The sequence below is a fragment of the Suncus etruscus genome, chromosome 13 (assembly GCF_024139225.1).
Source record: "Suncus etruscus isolate mSunEtr1 chromosome 13, mSunEtr1.pri.cur, whole genome shotgun sequence".
NCBI lineage: Eukaryota > Metazoa > Chordata > Mammalia > Eulipotyphla > Soricidae > Suncus > Suncus etruscus.
The window spans coordinates 247,247-265,108 of record NC_064860.1 but is presented as its reverse complement, the minus strand read 5'-3'; the positions used below and the strand labels follow the sequence as shown (position 1 = coordinate 265,108).

Below are 17,862 nucleotides of genomic sequence, written 5' to 3'. Positions count from 1 at the left end.
ACTTTGGTGTTGAGTGTGGATATAGAGATAAGCTCTACCCCACAAGTTCTAAAGTTGTCCTCAGTCAGTAACAGTTTAAGGTGCTTCTAATGCAATGATTGGTGAATTTACAAGGACCAGAAGGGAGATAGTCCTGGGATAATTGAACAAACCACTGTAACAGGTGTGAGCCAGGGAAGTGCTGGCTGCCACCAAACTCTAGAGATCTGTCAGGTTCTTCCCAGAGTTGGATCCAAATAGCACTTAAACTGTGACATTTTAGTTCTAGAACCATTGAGCAAACATTTTTCTTTTAATTTTTGAAAATTTTTATTTTTAACATCTTAGGAACAATACAAGTCAATGGGCTGGCAGTTGAAAACCACTGTTAAAGAATTTATTTCTATTGTTTCAGGTCACCTAGTGTAGTAATTTGTAATGGCAGTCCTATAAAATGAATTACAGAAAATTAAACTGCATGATGTAGTATACATTTTTCTCACCTTTTACATTAATTTATGCTGTATTTCCATAGAGAATAAGTAATAGGGATAATATTTCAAGTTGCTAAATTGCATTTATTTTTTAAAAAAAGTAGAAAAATACATAACATGGCTTTTTCTAGAATTTATAGGGGCTTTTATTTGTAAACTTGCTCACAGTTTAAATGAATAATTATAATAATTAAGACCAAAGCAACAAGAAGCAGTAAACAACAATACTGACCAGTAAACATTCTACTAAATGTGCTTATGAAACTTGAGAATGCTGGGGCTGGAGAAATAGCACAGCGTTAAGGCATTTGCCTTGCATGCAGAAGGGCCGTGATTCAAATCCTGGCATTCCATATGGTCCCCGAGCCTGCCAGGGGCGATTTCTGAGCATAGAGCCAGGAGTACCCTCTGAGTGCTGCTGGGTGTGACCCAAAAACCAAAACAAACAAACAAAAACTTGAGAATGCCTATGTGTAAAACGCCAGAAACTTGATTTACCCAAACTCATCGAGGCTTCCTGAAATCTTGTTAGTTGTGAGAACTCACCTCATGAGAAATGCCATACATTTATTGGTAGGTATACAACATCTCTCATTAGAACTGCCTTCCCAAACTAATGTTTACAGATTTGACAAAATTCTAATTCCTTATTGTATTTTTAAACCATCCTCACAAACTTGGATACATGATAACAATCTTGTTATCATTTAGTGACAGAAAATCTTACTTGACGTATGCAGTTCTATACCCTTTTATCATAAATGCTATTATTTAGAGAAGCATACATCTCCTCTTTGCCTGGATATTATGTGATAGCAGGCAGAGGGTGTGTGTGTGTGTGTGTGTGTGTGTATACACATATATATACACACACACATTTAAAAAGTACAGTGACATTTCAACAGTACATTCTTAGCTATGATGTGATAGCAGGCAGAGGGTGTGTGTGTGTGTGTGTGTGTGTGTGTGTGTGTGTATACACACATATATATATATATATACACACACACATTTAAAAAGTACATTGACATTTCAACAGTACATTCTTAGCTATGATGTCGTTCAATGGTAGAACATAGGCCTGGATATTATGTGATAGCAGGCAGAGGGTGTGTGTGTGTGTGTGTGTGTGTGTGTGTGTGTGTGTGTGTGTGTGTGTGTGTGTGTGTGTGTGTGTGTGTGTGTGTGTGTGTGTGTGTGTGTGTGTGTGTGTGTGTGTGAATACATATATATATATATACACACACATTTAAAAAGTACATTGACATTTCAACAGTACATTCTTAGCTATGATGTCGTTCAATATACACACATTTAAAAAGTACATTGTGTGTGTGAATACACACATACATATATATATACATATATATATACATACATATATATATATATACACACACACACACATTTAAAAAGTACATTGACATTTCAACAGTACATTCTTAGCTATGATGTCGTTCAATGGTAGAACATAGGCCTTGCATGTGTGAGGCTGGATTTTGATCCCTGGCACTGCATACTAAAAATGTGTATAAGGAAGAGAAGGATAACAGCTAAGGCCTATATTTTCTTTTTTGAGGGAAGAGGGACACTAAAGAAGTGCTTAGGGCCCTGTCACATTCCAACTCAATGCTAGGCCCAAGGATGCAATGCTGCTTCGTCCCTGTGGCATTGGCGACCACCAGGGGCTAACCCCATGGTGCTTAGGGGTCTCCAAGGTGACAACAGAGATACTTAGGAGATCCATGGTGCTCAAAATCACACTTGGGTCTAACATTTGAAAGTGCCTAACTGCTATTCTACCTCCCAGCGTTAAGCTCTTTTTAAGTTTAGTAAAAACAAAAGTGATACTTCAATAGTTTTAAAAAACTATTCTAGCTTGGAAAAAAAATTTTTTTCATTGAAATAACATCACTAATATTGTAATTAAGAAAATAGGTGAATAAGACCTATAAATTCTTTAGTGACTGCTTTAGAATTACAAAGACAAGAGAGCTGGGCCTGACTGTCCAAAACAATAAGAAAATTTTATCAATTCAACATTTTTATCTATAGTTATTATCATCTTTGAAGATAACAAGTCTGAACAGAAGAGCTGCCAGTAGAGAATAACCTCAGATAGAGCAATCTGATAGACAGATCCACCTCCATCAACAATTAGGCAATAAATCAGATCAAAGATGATACAAAAATGCCAGGAGGCACATTCTAAAAAAGAATGAAGCTGAAAAAATTCTTCTTTTCATATACCAAACAGAAAAGACTTTCTTGTAAAGACATTTTATCACTTAACTAAAAGTAATGTCTCAAACATTCACATAGGACATAGAAGAAAATGAAATTTCCTTCCCATCTGAATATTCTATGAAGCACACAATTCCTAATTTTTTTTTGGGGGGGGGGGTGTATTTTTGAGCCACACCCAGCGGCACTCAGGGGTTACTCCTGACTCTGTGCTCAGAAATCGTTCCTGGCAGGCTTGGAGGGATGCCAGGAATCCAACCAGGGTCAGTCCTGGGTCAGCCTTGTGCAAGGCAAAGCCCTACCACTGAAGCCCACATCCATTTTCTAATTTTTTAACTGAATAATGAAAAACAGTAAAAAGCCAGAGGACATCAGTATAGGGCAGAGCCTGCTGCAGGTTCAATGCCATTTTTTTCCTTCTGCTTCTCCTCTTCATGAGCTAGGTCTTGTTCATTTCTACTAGTTTCCTCTTCACTCGAATCACTGTACAATCCACACTTGACACTCACAGATTTCTTGTTATTAGAAGCATTTCCACAGGCTGTGTCTGCAGGAACAGCTCCTTTTCGCTGAGGTAAGATAGTGAAAAATGCTTCTTGCCAGTCTCTTGTTTTCAGGTATTCCAGAATAATCTCAAACACTGCAATAAAGACAGAGTCCATACATTTTTAGCCAATTCACTCACTGTTGGTGTTGTATTTAAAATACTGTGTCTAGGTCAAGAATGCTAGCATTTCTCTATAAAGAGACACCCTGTGTCAGCTAGCATGACCAGCCTGCCTCCCTGCCTCCACCCTCACTGGCTGTGGTTTTTCTAGCTTTCCTATCTCAGCTCCTGAACATTCAGAGATTTATCATTATTAATGATCAAGAAATCTCCCTCTCCCTTTGCTTTCTTTCACTGTTAATGAGATAACATAAAATGAGAAAGGAAGAAGAGTTAACATAAATCTGACTTTTTTCTAGGGAGCCACTACTCTGTGAGAATCAAGCCTGATTTGTTTTCAATTTAGGAGTGAGAAATAGGGTATTGTCTCAAACATTCAGGGTACTCTTACAATATACAGCAAAGGGTTGGTTGATTTGGATTACCACAGAGAAAATTAAAGTTTTAGAATATCACTCCTTTAATCATTAATTTTACTTCATTAATTCTAGAATCTGCTGCTATAGTGTTTATCACATAAAAGGAGTTTAGTCAATAAAAACATATAATAAATAGATACTAACAAAAATCTTTACTATATTTTTTTGAAAAGCAGTCTCCAGGCAAAGATTCAAATTCAAGAATGTATTATAATGTAACAATATTTTTTAAAAAGTCATCAACATGAGAGTGGTTAAATTATATATTTAGATGGTAGAATATTACATAGAAATGTAAGATAAATTTGTGAAAAATATACTCTGGATTTAAATCGTTTATGTAAGAGTTTGAATCCAATTACATAACAAAATCATATAGTTGAGTATAGTTATAGAACAAAAATAAACCATACCCAAAATACCAAGTACTTCTTATTAGTACAATTATGGCCAAGAATGGATTAATGACCTTTTAGTCAATGACAGACTTGAAAGTGACTGCAACAGCCATCCTAGAGAGCCACATATAGTAGTCACATAAAATCATCTAGTGATGCATTATTTCTCAGAATATACTTATGTCTTAAGTGACATATGCTTGTACATCTTATATTTTTTAAAACATTCTATGTTTCCAAATTTAAAAATATGTACATATTTCTATTCACAAATTCAAAATATAGTTTATATATGTGTTGCTAGCAAGATATATTATTTTCTACTTGTCAAAACTTAAATGTAACATTATAGTCAAAATGTTCAGTTAGGTATATGTTTCAATTTATCACTCTTACAGCTTACCATGATTAATTGCTAAAACTTTTCTACTATTCATCTTCAGAAAATGTCCGAGGGGGAGTTGTGCATGGTTAATTCCATTATCTGACGCTTGTTTATATGTGATTCCCTAAAACGAAGAAATTATAACGGGCTAGAACATTAAATTATTTTAACTTGGGGCCGGAAAGGTGGTGCTAGACTTAAGGTGTCTGCCTTGCGGTTCGATTCCCTGGCATCCCATATGATCCCCCCAAGCCAGAAAGAAGCGACTTCTGAGCACATAGCCAGGAGTAACCCCTGAGCGTTACCGGGCGTGGCCCAAAAACCAAAAAAAAAAAGGAAGTACTCTATGCAAAATGTTTTATTTAGCTAAGAAGGCCAATAAAATATACTAGACATACAAAAAAAAAAAAAAGGTCAGCTCAGGTGTATTAATGTTACCAGCAAGAAAATTGATTATGAGCAAAGTCAATAATGAAACTCATTAGTACCTTGTGATGGTTGTGATCTACCAGTCCTCCAATCACATAGGCCTTTGACTCATCTAGTTCCTGAAGTATATTAGGTGAGTCTGAGGTAAGGTAAATCAGATCTTCCTTCTTTATGAATTCACTATAGTGTGTTGAGTAGATGTAGATATCCTTTAAGACACAAGAAGAGATCATTACCAGAATCTTGTGAGAATTGGCTAAGAAAGATTGCTCCCTTTGCCCTACACAAGTCCATGCTCGAGGCACACAGAGTGTGAAAGGACAGCATAAGAACAATCATTTAGAACTGACGACTTCTGAAGTATGAGGTACATGGGATATTAGCACTGTTGAAGAAAATATTCTTTGAGGACATTGGAAACAGATACATGACAAAATGCAGCTATATTGATAGAGCAGAGATAAAAGTGAGAAAGAGGTTAATGTCATTCTGGAAAGAGTTACTAAGTTCAGGAATCTGAATATTACACAGAGAAAACAGTGAAGTAGTGTTTTAGAGAAAACCAGTCCACTGTTAGTATGCGAAAGTAAGTTGAATGGGACAGTGGTAGGTACAGAAACAGCAGCCTCCTAATCCTATGCACCTGTTTCCACCAAAACACAAATTTGAAATCTTCCTCACCACAGCAGTAGGAAGTCTGGATTTCATACATATACTAACAAAGTAAGAGTGGGTATATCATTGGGTTTTTGTGGAATCTGCTCAGTATGTAAGGAAAGAAAGCAACAAACAGATGGGGCCAGAGATACAGTAAATGGATAAAGAAGTAGCTTTGCATTGGTCCCTGATTCAGTCCATGGCACAGCATTTAGTTCCCCAAGCACTACCAAAAGTGATTCCTGGGGCCAGAGCGATAGCACAATGGTAAGGCCTCACACACGGCCAACACAGGATGGACCCTGGTTCAAATCCCAGCATCCCATATGGTCCTCGGAGTCTGCCAGGAGTGATTTCTGAGCACAGAGCCAGGAGTAACCCCTGAGAGCTGCCAGGTGTGACCCAAAAAACTAACACCCTCCTCCCCCAAATGCACTTATTACTTGGGAAGGAGAGTTTGTGCAGCTACAAACTAGGTCTGAAAAGTAAAGCAGAGGAGAAATTGAGTAGTTCCTTGAATAGGGAAGGGTTCTTCAAGAAAGATATATTCAATATATTTGCTAAATCTGCAAATGACCAAAAAGAGTTCAATCCAGAGGTTTTCTAGCTTTTACACCAGTACTGATTAGTTTATAGATCTGTGGTTGTGAACTAATGGCTTAGTCCAACAAAAGCAAAGGTTGAGATAATACCTAATTATATCTAGCAGCCACACTAAAGATGAAAATCAGACAAAATTAATTTTAATAGTATATTATACTCAATAATATATTCTATTCAACATAAGACCAGCATGTTACATTTCAACATCTAACAAGTATTTCAAGGAGCCTTTTATACTCTCTTGCACTAAGCCTTTAATGTAAATGTGAAACATATGCCAATCTTCATTCAGACATCTCAAAAGCTCAAAAACAGCTGCATTTGCATATATGAGGAGACATTTAGAAGACACAAAATTTAAGTATACTTCCGTATTTTAGAGTGACTACTTACAGACCGCCAGTTGCCAGTCAGAGATTGTATAAAGACCTTTCAAAGTTTGCTTCTTTTAAAAAATGTTTTAAGATTTGGTGGTAAAATACCAAGTTAAGATTTAATAAAACCAAATACAACAAAGTCCTATGAGACATTTTACTCTTCTTGAACTCTCCTATTCCTAATGCTGGTTTTGCCTACATGGAGACATACTGGATTTGGAGACTGCTGATGCCTATAATTATGTTAGGTAGCATGTGGGTAAAATTGTAGGTTTATCAGCGACACATACTTGGAACTAGGAGAATTTTAATTACCTTCCAGTTGACCCATCCTTTGTCATTTTCATCCATGTTCTTTTTCAATTGACCTCCATGACTTGTCAAGTAAAACTGGTAAGAGATTGTCAGGCATGAGAGAGAAATTAATCACTACCCAAGTCAATATTGCATATCCCTGATACACTGACTGACCATAAAATGATTCTCATTCTAGAAAAGCAAATTTGTGACATGCTTCACACATGTAAGAAGTGTGTGACAGGAATGACCTGTTAATCTATTAACTTCCATATTTCTTCTGTATTATCATCCCATTTTTCAAGCACATATAGCTTCTCTTTTTAATGATTACTTTTCTAAATTCCCTGCTCCTATGTCAAATTTCCATGACCTCTTTTGCCACTATTATTATTTTATTTTTGGTTTTTGAGTCACACCCAGCGGTGCTCAGGGGTCACTCCTGGCTCTGCGCTCAGAAATCGCTCCTGGCTGGTTTGGGGGTCCATATGGGGTGCTGGGATTCGAACCACCATCTATTCTGAGTTGGCTGCATGCAAGGCAAACGTTCTACTCTGCTATCTCTTCGGCCCTTACTATTATTTTATTTTTATCAATCCAGAGTCTTCATAGTTTTTTGTTTCTAGTAATATTTTATTTCTACTCTAAAAGAATATAAAATATTAAATTGCACTTGATAACAAATATTTAACCAAAATATATTAAGAACTTTTTGTTAATATCAGTAACAGTGCTTACTTTTAGTCACCTAAAATTCATTTAAAAAAAAAATCCTGGGAGATTCTGGAGAGGTGGCCCAGCAGGTACTTATCTTACAGAGGCTGACCTGAATTCAATCCCTGGCAACACATATGCTTTCCTAAATGCCATCAGGAACACAGAGCCCGAGTAAGCTCTGAGCACAGTGAAGTACGGACCCGGTACCCCCTCCACCCCAATTCTTTGTAACAGCAGTTGACAGTCATGAAAATCATTACCTCATTACTTCATTCCAAGGAAGTAAGAAAACTAGAAAATTATCAGCAGGCTGGAAAGATAGTACAGGAGGTAAGGCTTCGCCTGCATATGGCTGCCCCTGGTCCCAGCACTATTAAGGCCACATGTCACTGTCACTCAACAGAGAGTCAGCAATAGCCCCCAAGCACTTTCACGACCAATGACCCAAATATCTTTTGGGTAGAAAGAACCTGTAGAATAGGCACCAGAGCACAACTCAGCAGGCTGTGTCTACCCTTTCCTCAGTCATTCACCTGCATGGCAGTAAGCCATCCATGTACAGACTGACTACGATGTTTATTTGTTTTATTTTTGAAAAAAATTAGAATTTTTCAAAAAAGGATAGAAAAGGAATCTGTTATAAATTCTCCAACACACCTGCACAGGACGTGACACTCGACGGTTTTCTGCGTAACATCGTTGAATCTGCTTATGGAGTTTCTTAATGTCCTAGAAAAGATTGTATTTTTAAAGCAGGAACATCAAAATCACCGATGGTCATTTCATAATCTCCATGAAATTCAATAAGCAGAAGAGATGACTGATGTGCATTTTTCTTTCAAAATAAAACTTTCTCAGCATTTCAATTTCCTTACATACTAAAACAGCTAATTTTCTCTAAATGATCCATTATTTAATTATTTAATACTTCATGTTCATTTAAAATTCTTCTTCATGGAAGAATATCTTAAGATACAAAAGGAGGGGCCGAAGAGGTAGCATGGAGGTAGCATGCAGAAGGACAGTGGTTCAAGTCCAGGCATCCCATATGGTCCCCCTGAGCCTGCTAGGAGCAACTTCTGAGTACAGAGCCAGGAGGAACCCCTGAGCGCTGTCGGGTGTGGCCCAAAAACCAAAAACCAAAAAAAAAAAAAAAAAAAAAAAAAGAAAAGAAATTAAAGAAAAAGCCTCTTATAAAAATACTATTACTTTTTCATAATTTACCAGCAGTTTGAAAAGTTAAGTAAGCTCTTTTCACTAGCATTATTCAAACAACTATGTTTCTCAAACTGTTAAGTAATCTATTAAGCCAGTCATATTATTGGCTTTTCTTATAAGAAGTATTAACTAAAACACTTATAGATCTTTATTAACAGGGAGCAAGTGTGCTTTACTTTTTATGTGTCTCTCCCTCTGCTTATACCTACATATACAGAAAAATATTGTCAACTAGTTTGTATTCATTGGCACAGATTGGAAGATTTGATTTAAGATGCATTTAGTACATACACTTGCAGGAAGGCACTATTACAAGTCTGACTGTTCAGCCTCATGTACCCACAGTGTTTATCTGGCACTGAATCACAATACCTTCAATACCATCAAGTTGTCAAAACTGCAGTCAATGATTAGACGGAGAGTGCTGCGAGCAGCATCTTTTCGAATACGTTTTCTGTCACTTCCATCGCAGTTTAATTCGAGTTGACACTGTCGCTCTAATTTCTTTCTCTTGCGTTTTTCTTTCCGCTTTTGTCTAAAAGTAGTAATTCAATACCTTTTTGTTAATTGTATCTTCAGATATTTTTAAGACTTTCTCAGTAGAAAGAAATATATTACTTTTTATAATCAGTAGGTTAAACCATATGAAATTGCCACTTCTGTGCACCAAAAATGGCCCAAACCTTGTAATTTATAAAATTCAGATGGAAAGGAAATTAGTTGCAAAGAAAATAAAAAGCTTTCTATGTGAATCCCAATTATGCCAAGTAAGATCATAATTTACCAAAGATATTTTTTATAGTAACTAAACTGGTAGTTAGAATGAAAATAAGTTTGGGGTGGTATCAAAAATTGAAGCCAAATTGAGCCCTATTTATAAAGGCAAATGTTCTATCACTGAGCCACATCTCTTGCCCATGAGTTAATGAGATTTTATTTTCATCACTATCAACTTATTGGTTTTTCCCCAATAACTTGGTACTATATAGAAAGAACTTCAGTCTAACTGTTCTCAGCAAAACTTGCAATATTTCTATCAAAATCAAGGTTGGGCCCAAATTTGGTCTTTCTGAAATGCTTATTTCTGTTCCACATCTAGGACATGGATACTCTATCTCTAGTGGAAGCCTGTTATTTAAGAAATTGTGTTGCTCTTTACAGATCTGAGTGAGAAAAAGAATACCATATATGTATGTATGTATGTATGTATGTATGTATGTATGTAATAAATGCATGTAAATGCATTACTATTACTAAAAATAATTTAAAATGTTTATAGTTTTATTAGTCAATTGACGGTATTAACCAACAATGTGCACAGCCCTAGTTTAATGCAATTATTTACATTTTATATGTAAGCAAGTCTGCATGCCATATCCTGAACAGGCAGACACTGAAGCATTCTAAAACCTACTTGCGAAGCTCTCGTTGTTCTTCCCACTGTTTCTGTTTCATTAGTTTCTTCATTTGCCTTTTCGATATCGGTTCTAGCCCTTTGTCTAATTTTGGCTTCTGGTTTTCCTCAGGATATTCACTTAAATCTTCCTTTCTTTGAATGTCAGCAGTCTCGATAAATGCTGGCAACATTTCAGATGACATTTTTGGTACCTACAAAAAACTGAAAAGCAGCATCGATAAGAATAGATGATCTGTTTACATGAAGTAAAAAACAAGTAATGTAATTCAAATCAAATGTATCCATCATGATACAATTCTTCCAGAATTCTACTCAGATGGATGTTTCAAAGAGCTTTAAAATAGTTAATGGATGTAGGGGGAGGGTATTGGGAGTCCTTGGGATACTGGTGAGGGAAGCTAACACTGGTGATGGGTATGATGTGGGATGGATAAAAGTATCACAGAATTGTAAATAACTCAAAAAATAAAACGTTGATAATGGCACTGGAGAGAGTACAGTAGGTAAAATTAACCTTGCACGTGGCTGACCTGGGTTCAATTCCCAGAACCATATATCTGAACTTCTGAGTATCACAATGAGTGATCCCTGAATACAGATCAGGGATCTGTATGAACATAGCTGGGTGTGGCCCCCAAACCAAGAAAATGTTGGTAACCTTTGTCCTAGCTATTGATTTCTTTGGGGTACATAATCATACATGGACCAGAAATGTACACAGAATTACTGCAATAGTTTAAGTACTGCAGAGATATTTTTAACAATAAAAATATAATTCCTTGACAGGGCTAAAAAGACTGAGATTTTTTTTCTTTAACAGATTATTAACACCAAAGCTTAAGATTGTATTTGACATTTTTACCTAAGGTTAAGCATGAAACTTGCAGATGTTCCATTGGTCTGAAAAAAAAAAAAAAAACTGTTCTTCTTTCTTATAGACAGCTAATATTTGTGTAAGAGAGGGTAAAAGAGCAGTTGAAAGATATCTAAAGACCTCCTTCCCCATTTAGATAATGAAAGGACAAAACTTTTACAAAACGTAAACATTAATTTAATTTTATTGGATGGTTTTTGCTTTCTTTAAACATAGAGTATTATTTTTAGGCCAAAGGTTTATTCTTCCTACTTTCCCCAACTTTTACTGTGCCTATGCAAAAAACTGTCACCCCATTTTTATCTTTTAGATTGGGGCTCACACCTTTTTCATAGAACCGTGGGACATAAATTACTTGTTCTATCTCGTATTTCTGCATTTTTCTATAAAAAGAAGAGGGGGGAATGGAGGACAGGGGCCAAGTGGTCTCAGATGCATTGGTGGAGATATAAAAAAGGACAGAACTCGATATCCATGCCCAAGTCAACAACAATGGAATCAAGAGATCCAAACTCTAACAATCTAAACTTTAAATGGAACTGCTATCCCAGCAGGCCAGGGGGCAAAGGGCATAGGATACACTCTGGGAACATTGGTGGAGGGAGGCGGGCACTGGTGGTGGGACTGGCCCTGATTCATTGTATGTCTGAAATACAACTATGAAAGACTTTCAATAAAATAAAAATAAATTTCTTGTTAGAAATAAAGGGCTTAAAATGAATAGTAGAGAAAAAGTAACACTAGGGCCCAAGAGATAGTATAGCAGGGGCTTAGCACTCAAGATAACCTGGGTTCCATTCCGGAGAGCCTATCTGATTGTCCAAGTTCACCAAGTTCACCCAGGGTGAACCTGAGTGCAGAGGAAGGAGTAAGCCACGAGTACACAAGCAAAAGTGCAATGCCTTTTCAAAAGGCTGGAGAGCTAGCTAGCATAGGAGGGAAGATGTTTGCATACATCCTACCCAGGTTTGATCTCCGGCACCCCACAGGAATTCCAGGAGTTATCCGTGAGTGCCTTGTCAGGATGAAGCCCTGAGCGCAGCAAAACAAAAGCTCTTCTTTTGAGGAACCACAGGACAGACGGAAAACCCCGTGGAGCAAAGGGAAGACTTGGGTCTATAGGATGAAAAGCCATTCCATAGACCAACGCCTAACAGTGCGTGTTGTACTAAGTGTACACTGGAAATCGCAGGGTACGGGAAGCGGCGCTCCCTCGGAAACAACGGGTGTCGACCAGAAACGGCCTGCCTTCAGGGGTCACTCTGCTCGGGCTCCGGCGTGGTGGCCACGGCCCTGCGCTGGGCCAGACAGGCTCTCGCTCAAGGCCAGCAGGAGGCACCAGCCCTGGGCAGACCTGCTCCTCCGCTCGGGCGCCATCGCGTGCCTGCAAGGGAGACGCCTCGTGGCCACTGTGGCGACGTGCATCCCGGCGGGGTCGGGACGGGCGTCGGGCGGCCTGGGAATGCTGGCTCAGCCGGGGCCACGCCCCAGGGACGGAGCCGAGCGCTCTCCGGGCCACACGCTGGAAACTGGACGCCGGCTGACGGACTACTTCCGGGAGCCAAGCGGACGGTCTTTGGAGGGGAGCGAGCGCCGTCAAGGCCCGCGTCAGGGAAAGCGCGCGGTCGTGGCTCGGCACCCCAGCACGGCTCCGAGCGGACTCCAGCTCCGCGCCTAGGGCCCTTCCGGCGGGCCGGGAGGAGCAGCTTCCGGGCGCCGGGGATCGAGCCCGGTCTGCCGCGTGCAAGGCCCACGCCCGACTGACTCGGCAGGGGCTGGCCAGGGCCCGGCCTCCCCAGAGAAGCTCCGTCCGCCCCAGCAGCTGCACCCGGCCGCAGCGCCGCTCGCTCGGCGCCCGCGCGCTGACGTCACTTCCGGGGCGCTGCCGCGCACGCGCGCGCCCCCCGAATCCCCCCACCCCCCGTCCCCGGGAGCCGGGACCCCCGCCCTCGAGACGCCGGGCTCCGCCGCTTCCGGCCGAGTCCCGAAGGCCAGGCGAGGGCGGGGCCTGCGCGGCGCTGGGAGCCGTACCGAGCGGAGGAGACGTCGGGAGGAAGAGAAGACCGGAGGGAAGCTCTCGGGGCGCCCGGACGGCGTCGCGAAGACCCGGAAGCGGCCACCGCGCCGGGGAACGGTGGCCGACGGCGGACACGCGGCCCAACGGCGCCCGCTCGCGTCATCCGGGCGCGCCGAGTTGGGGAAGCGGGCGGGGCGGGGCGGGGCGAGGGACGGAGGGCGGGGCGAGGGGCGGGGCGGGGCCTACGGGGTCTCCCGGAGGTCAAAGCCGGCGCGTGCGTCGCGTCCCGCCCGGGAGCGGCCGAGTGGCCGGACTCGGGGCTGAGACTCGCCGCTGCGACCCTCGGGCTGCGGCACGGTGACCCCGAGGCTCTTGGTCCTGTACGGCCTCGAGCACTTAGATTCTAAATGGACTCTAAATTGTCCTAAATTCGAAATCTTAGAACCTACACTCTAGAAAGCGGCCGCTACCGACAAAAAAGCTGCTGTGGGGGCTCCCTCCTGGCTCTGCTCACAAATGACTTCTGGCAGGCTCGGGAAGCCTTTGGGGGTGCCGGGGTCGAGTCCGGGCGGCCTCCTGCGAGGCACACGCCCTCCCGCGGTCGCAAGTGGTTTCTCGCCATTCCGACGGAAATCACGTTGAAAAAAGCCAAATCCCCGACAAGAAGCGTTGGCACGGAGTCTGGTTGAGCCTTCTCGTTTAGGCGACGCCGTATTCCTTGAGCTCTTCATTCATCCCCTGAACTGTTTTGCAAACTATCGGGTGACAGATCATTGTTTATGAGACTTGACCTCATTTAATCTTGTTGCCATTTATAGACCAAGTCAACTGAGGGAAAGCCGAAACGTAACCCCGTAGATTGTCTTCTTCTAGTTAGTGGATTTATTTCGTTCTACTTATAACGGGCAAATGTTTTAAGATCTTGTCAGCATCACGAATGCAAGTCATCTCAGTACAGAAAGGATTTCTAAGTGAATGATATTTTATGGAAATATTAGCGCCCGTTTAAGAGTCTCACCTGGAAATTAACTTCGGAATTTGAATTTTCTAAAAGAATAGAAATCAAATGCCATCATCATTTTAAAACCTTGATGGGCAATCACAGTGCTTGTGTTTTCCTCACGTCCAGCCTGAAAGTTCTAACTGAACGCTGGCAAGCACGTCTGCATCCAATTCTGGTGTGTTGGCGGAGCCCCTTTTTCCAGCTGCCACCATATCAGGGCAGAATAGCTGAGAGAGGATTAGTAATCAGATCCGAGCCCTTCACATGGAGATCATTAAATTCTGACTGGCTCAGGGCTGTGCCAAGTCTTTTAACAGCGGTAGATTTGCCTGTCAGGGATCTACCTTACAAATAATTACACAGCTATTCTTTTAGAATTCAAGCCTGATTTTAAAATAAAATGTCTGAGTAATTAAGAAGTTCCTATTTTAATAGAGTCAGTAAGTTTTATATTGACATAGCCACTTGTGTCAAATGTCACTGTATCTTATGGTGCAAGATTTTTAATGATTTGGTTTCAGTCCAATGCAAATACCAAAGAAGGACCAGCAATTTAAATACCCAAAAGAATGGTTTGAGCAAAGATAGAAGCATCTCAGAAGATAAATTGGATTAAATTTTATTTTTTCTGTTTCATAAAGTTGCTTATAGGACATTATTCTGTCCCATGTGGTTTTTTGTTTGTTTTGGGGCCACATCCAGCAGTGCCCAGGACTTACTCCTGACTGCAGTCAGGGATCATTCCTGGCAGCCTCAGAGAACTATATGGGATGCTGACGATCAAACCCTGGTCAACTACGTGCAAGGCAAATTCCTGCCTTGCTGTATTATTATCCCCCCCCCCGCAAGACCCATGTGTTTTGTCTAAAATAGCGAAAGCACAATCTCTGTCCTAGAAATCCCTAGTCTAGTGGATATACTGCAGTGAATAAACACTACACAACGTGTGTGAGGATCCCCAGCAGGGAAAGAAGCAGACTTTTTTGGGGGCAAACAGTTTCCAAGTCTGAAGAATTCTGTGCCTTCTTGAAAAGTAAAGAGGAATTTCCGAGATGTGTCCAAGGGAAAGATGATTTAAATATCAAGAATGGTGAAAGCAAAGGCATCATATTTTAGCCTATGAATGAAAAACTGATAGGATGAGGAAGAAGAAGGAGGAGGAGGAGGAGGAGGAGGAGGAGGAGGAGGAGAAGAGGAAAACCTAAAAGTTTTCTAATTTGGGCAATTGTACAAATAAAATTCTGTTATACGAGTCATTTAGAGCCAGTGGAAGAATTTAGAGCAGGGGTCTCAAACTTGCGGCCCGCAGGCCACAAACGGCCCTCCATACAACATTTTGTGGCCCTGCCCTACAGGAATCTTTTTTTTGTTTCGTTTTGTTTTAGTTGTTTAGTCACACACCCCAATATTCAAGGCTCACTACTGACTTTGCACACAAGGATCACCCCAACTTTGTCTCCTGCTGCCCCCAGGTAAATTGAGTTTGAGACCCCTGATTTAGAGGAAAGGCTTTTAGTTTTTCTCTATTGAGGATAATATTTGCCATTAGCTTGTGTTAGATGGTCTTGACTAGATTGAGAAAAGTTCCTTTCATTCCCATCTTGCTGAGAGTTGGTTTTTTTTTTTTTTATTAAGAATGGGTGTTGGGGGGCCCGGCGGTGGCGCTAAAGGTAAGGTGCCTGCCTTGCCTGCGCTAGCCTTGGACGGACCGCAGTTCGATCCCCCGGTGTCCCATATGGTCCCCCAAGCCAGGAGCAACTTCTGAGCACATAGCCAGGAGTAACCCCTGAGCGTTACTGGGTGTGGCCCAAAAACCAAAAAAAAAAAAAAAAAAAAAGAATGGGTGTTGGGCCTTATCAAATGCTTTCTCTTCGTCTATTGATTAATCACGTGATTTTTATTTTTCTTGTTGTTGATGTTGCGTATTATGTTGATGGATTTACGGATGTTAAACCATCCTTGCATTCCTGGATGAAACCTACTTGATAATAGTGAATGATCTTCTTGATGAGGCATTGAATTCTATTAGCCAGAATTTTATTGAGGATCTTTGCATCTGTGTTCATCAGGGATATTGGTCTGTAATTTTCTTTTTTTGAATAGCTTAATGACACAACTTATAGAATTAGAAAATGATCAATAAAAGGAACCAAAAATAGAGAGACAGAAGGAAATAACAAAGATTAGAGCAGAAATCAATGAAGTCGAAAACCAAAAAAACAATCTGAAATTTATTTTTAATATACTGTGATCATAAACCTAAGTATTAAAAATTATTCTTGATTTGAGGTATTGTTAAAATTATTTTATATAAGTGTACTTGTGATATAATCACATCACAATTTTTAAGTTAGTCATTAACAGTAAAATATATTTCTTTTGAAAATGCAACTTTATTTTTTATTTTACTTTAATTTTTTAGGTTTTGGGTCACACAGGCCGTGCTCAGTGGTTACTCATTGCTCTGCACTCAGAAATCACTCACAGCAGGCACGGGGAGCCATCTGAGATGCCAGGATTCGCACCAATATCTGTCTTGGATTATCTGAGTGCAAGGTAAATGCCCAACTGCTGTGCTGTCTCTTCAGCCACTAATTTTTTTTTAACATTTATTTACTGTGTTTACAAAATTTTTCATACTGGGGTTTCAGTCATAGAATGTACACCACCCTTCACCAGTACGATCTTCCCATTAACAATTTTCCTCCCAATTCCCTTACCCAACCTAACACCCTGCCTGTCTCTTAGATGACATTCTACCTCTCTCCCTCACTGTCATTGTCATGACAGTTGTCACTGTAGTTAGTGCGCTAGTTGCACTCACTGCTCTTTGTAGCAAGCTTCATGTTATGAGATGGTCCTCCCAGCATACATCTCTAATGTCTCTGGATATTATTGCCGTACTGACCTTTATTTTCCTTTTACCCCACAAATGAGACTATTCTACTCCACTCCACTCCACTCTATTCTCCCTGTGGCTATTTTCGTTCAGCATAATAGTCTCCATGTTCATTCATGTATAGGAAAATTTTATGACTTCATTTTTTGTAATAGTTTCATAGTATTCCATTGTGTATATGTACTACAGTTTCTTTAGCCACTCATTTGTTGTTGGGCATCTGTGTTGTTTCCAGATTCTGGATATTGTAAATTGTGCTATGGTTAACATAGGGGTGCAGAAGAAATTTTTATATTGTGTTTTTGTGTTCCTATGATATATCCCTAAAAGTGGTATTTCTGGATCATATGGAAGCTCAATTTCCTGCTTTTAGAGGAATATCCAGATTGTTTTCCAGAAAGATTGGACTACATGGCATTCCCACCAGCAATGAACAAGAGTTACTTTCTCTCACTTCTCCAGCACTGATTCTTCTGCTTGTTTGTGATGTGTACCAGTCTCTGTGGCATGAGATGGTACCTCATTGTTGTTTTGATTTGCATCTTCCTGATTATTAGTGATGTAGAGCATTTTTTATGGCCATTTGCATTTCTTATTTGAGGAAATGTCTGTTCATTTCTTCTCCCCATAGTTTGATGGGGTTAGATTTTTTTCTTGTTAAGTTTTGTTAGTAACTTGTATATCTTGGATATTAGCCCTTTATGAGATGGGTTTTTGGGTGAATAGTTTCTCCCATTTCATGAGTGGCCTTTGTATCATAGTTACTAT

General features: G+C 40.3%; 1 protein-coding gene across 1 annotated transcript; it reads right to left on the bottom strand.

The window, feature by feature from the left end:
* Window positions 1-3,066: 3,066 nt before the first annotated feature.
* TRMT10A (tRNA methyltransferase 10A) lies at window positions 3,067-13,334 on the bottom strand. The gene is made up of 8 exons (XM_049785296.1): window positions 13,207-13,334; window positions 10,299-10,502; window positions 9,257-9,419; window positions 8,324-8,395; window positions 6,968-7,042; window positions 5,075-5,224; window positions 4,605-4,710; window positions 3,067-3,357 (listed from the first exon to the last, which is right to left on the bottom strand). The coding sequence occupies exons 2-8, from the start codon at window positions 10,481-10,483 to the stop codon at window positions 3,089-3,091; spliced, it is 1,020 nt and encodes a 339-aa protein (XP_049641253.1). The 5' UTR covers window positions 10,484-10,502; window positions 13,207-13,334; the 3' UTR covers window positions 3,067-3,088.
* Between the last annotated feature and the right edge of the window lie 4,528 nt (window positions 13,335-17,862).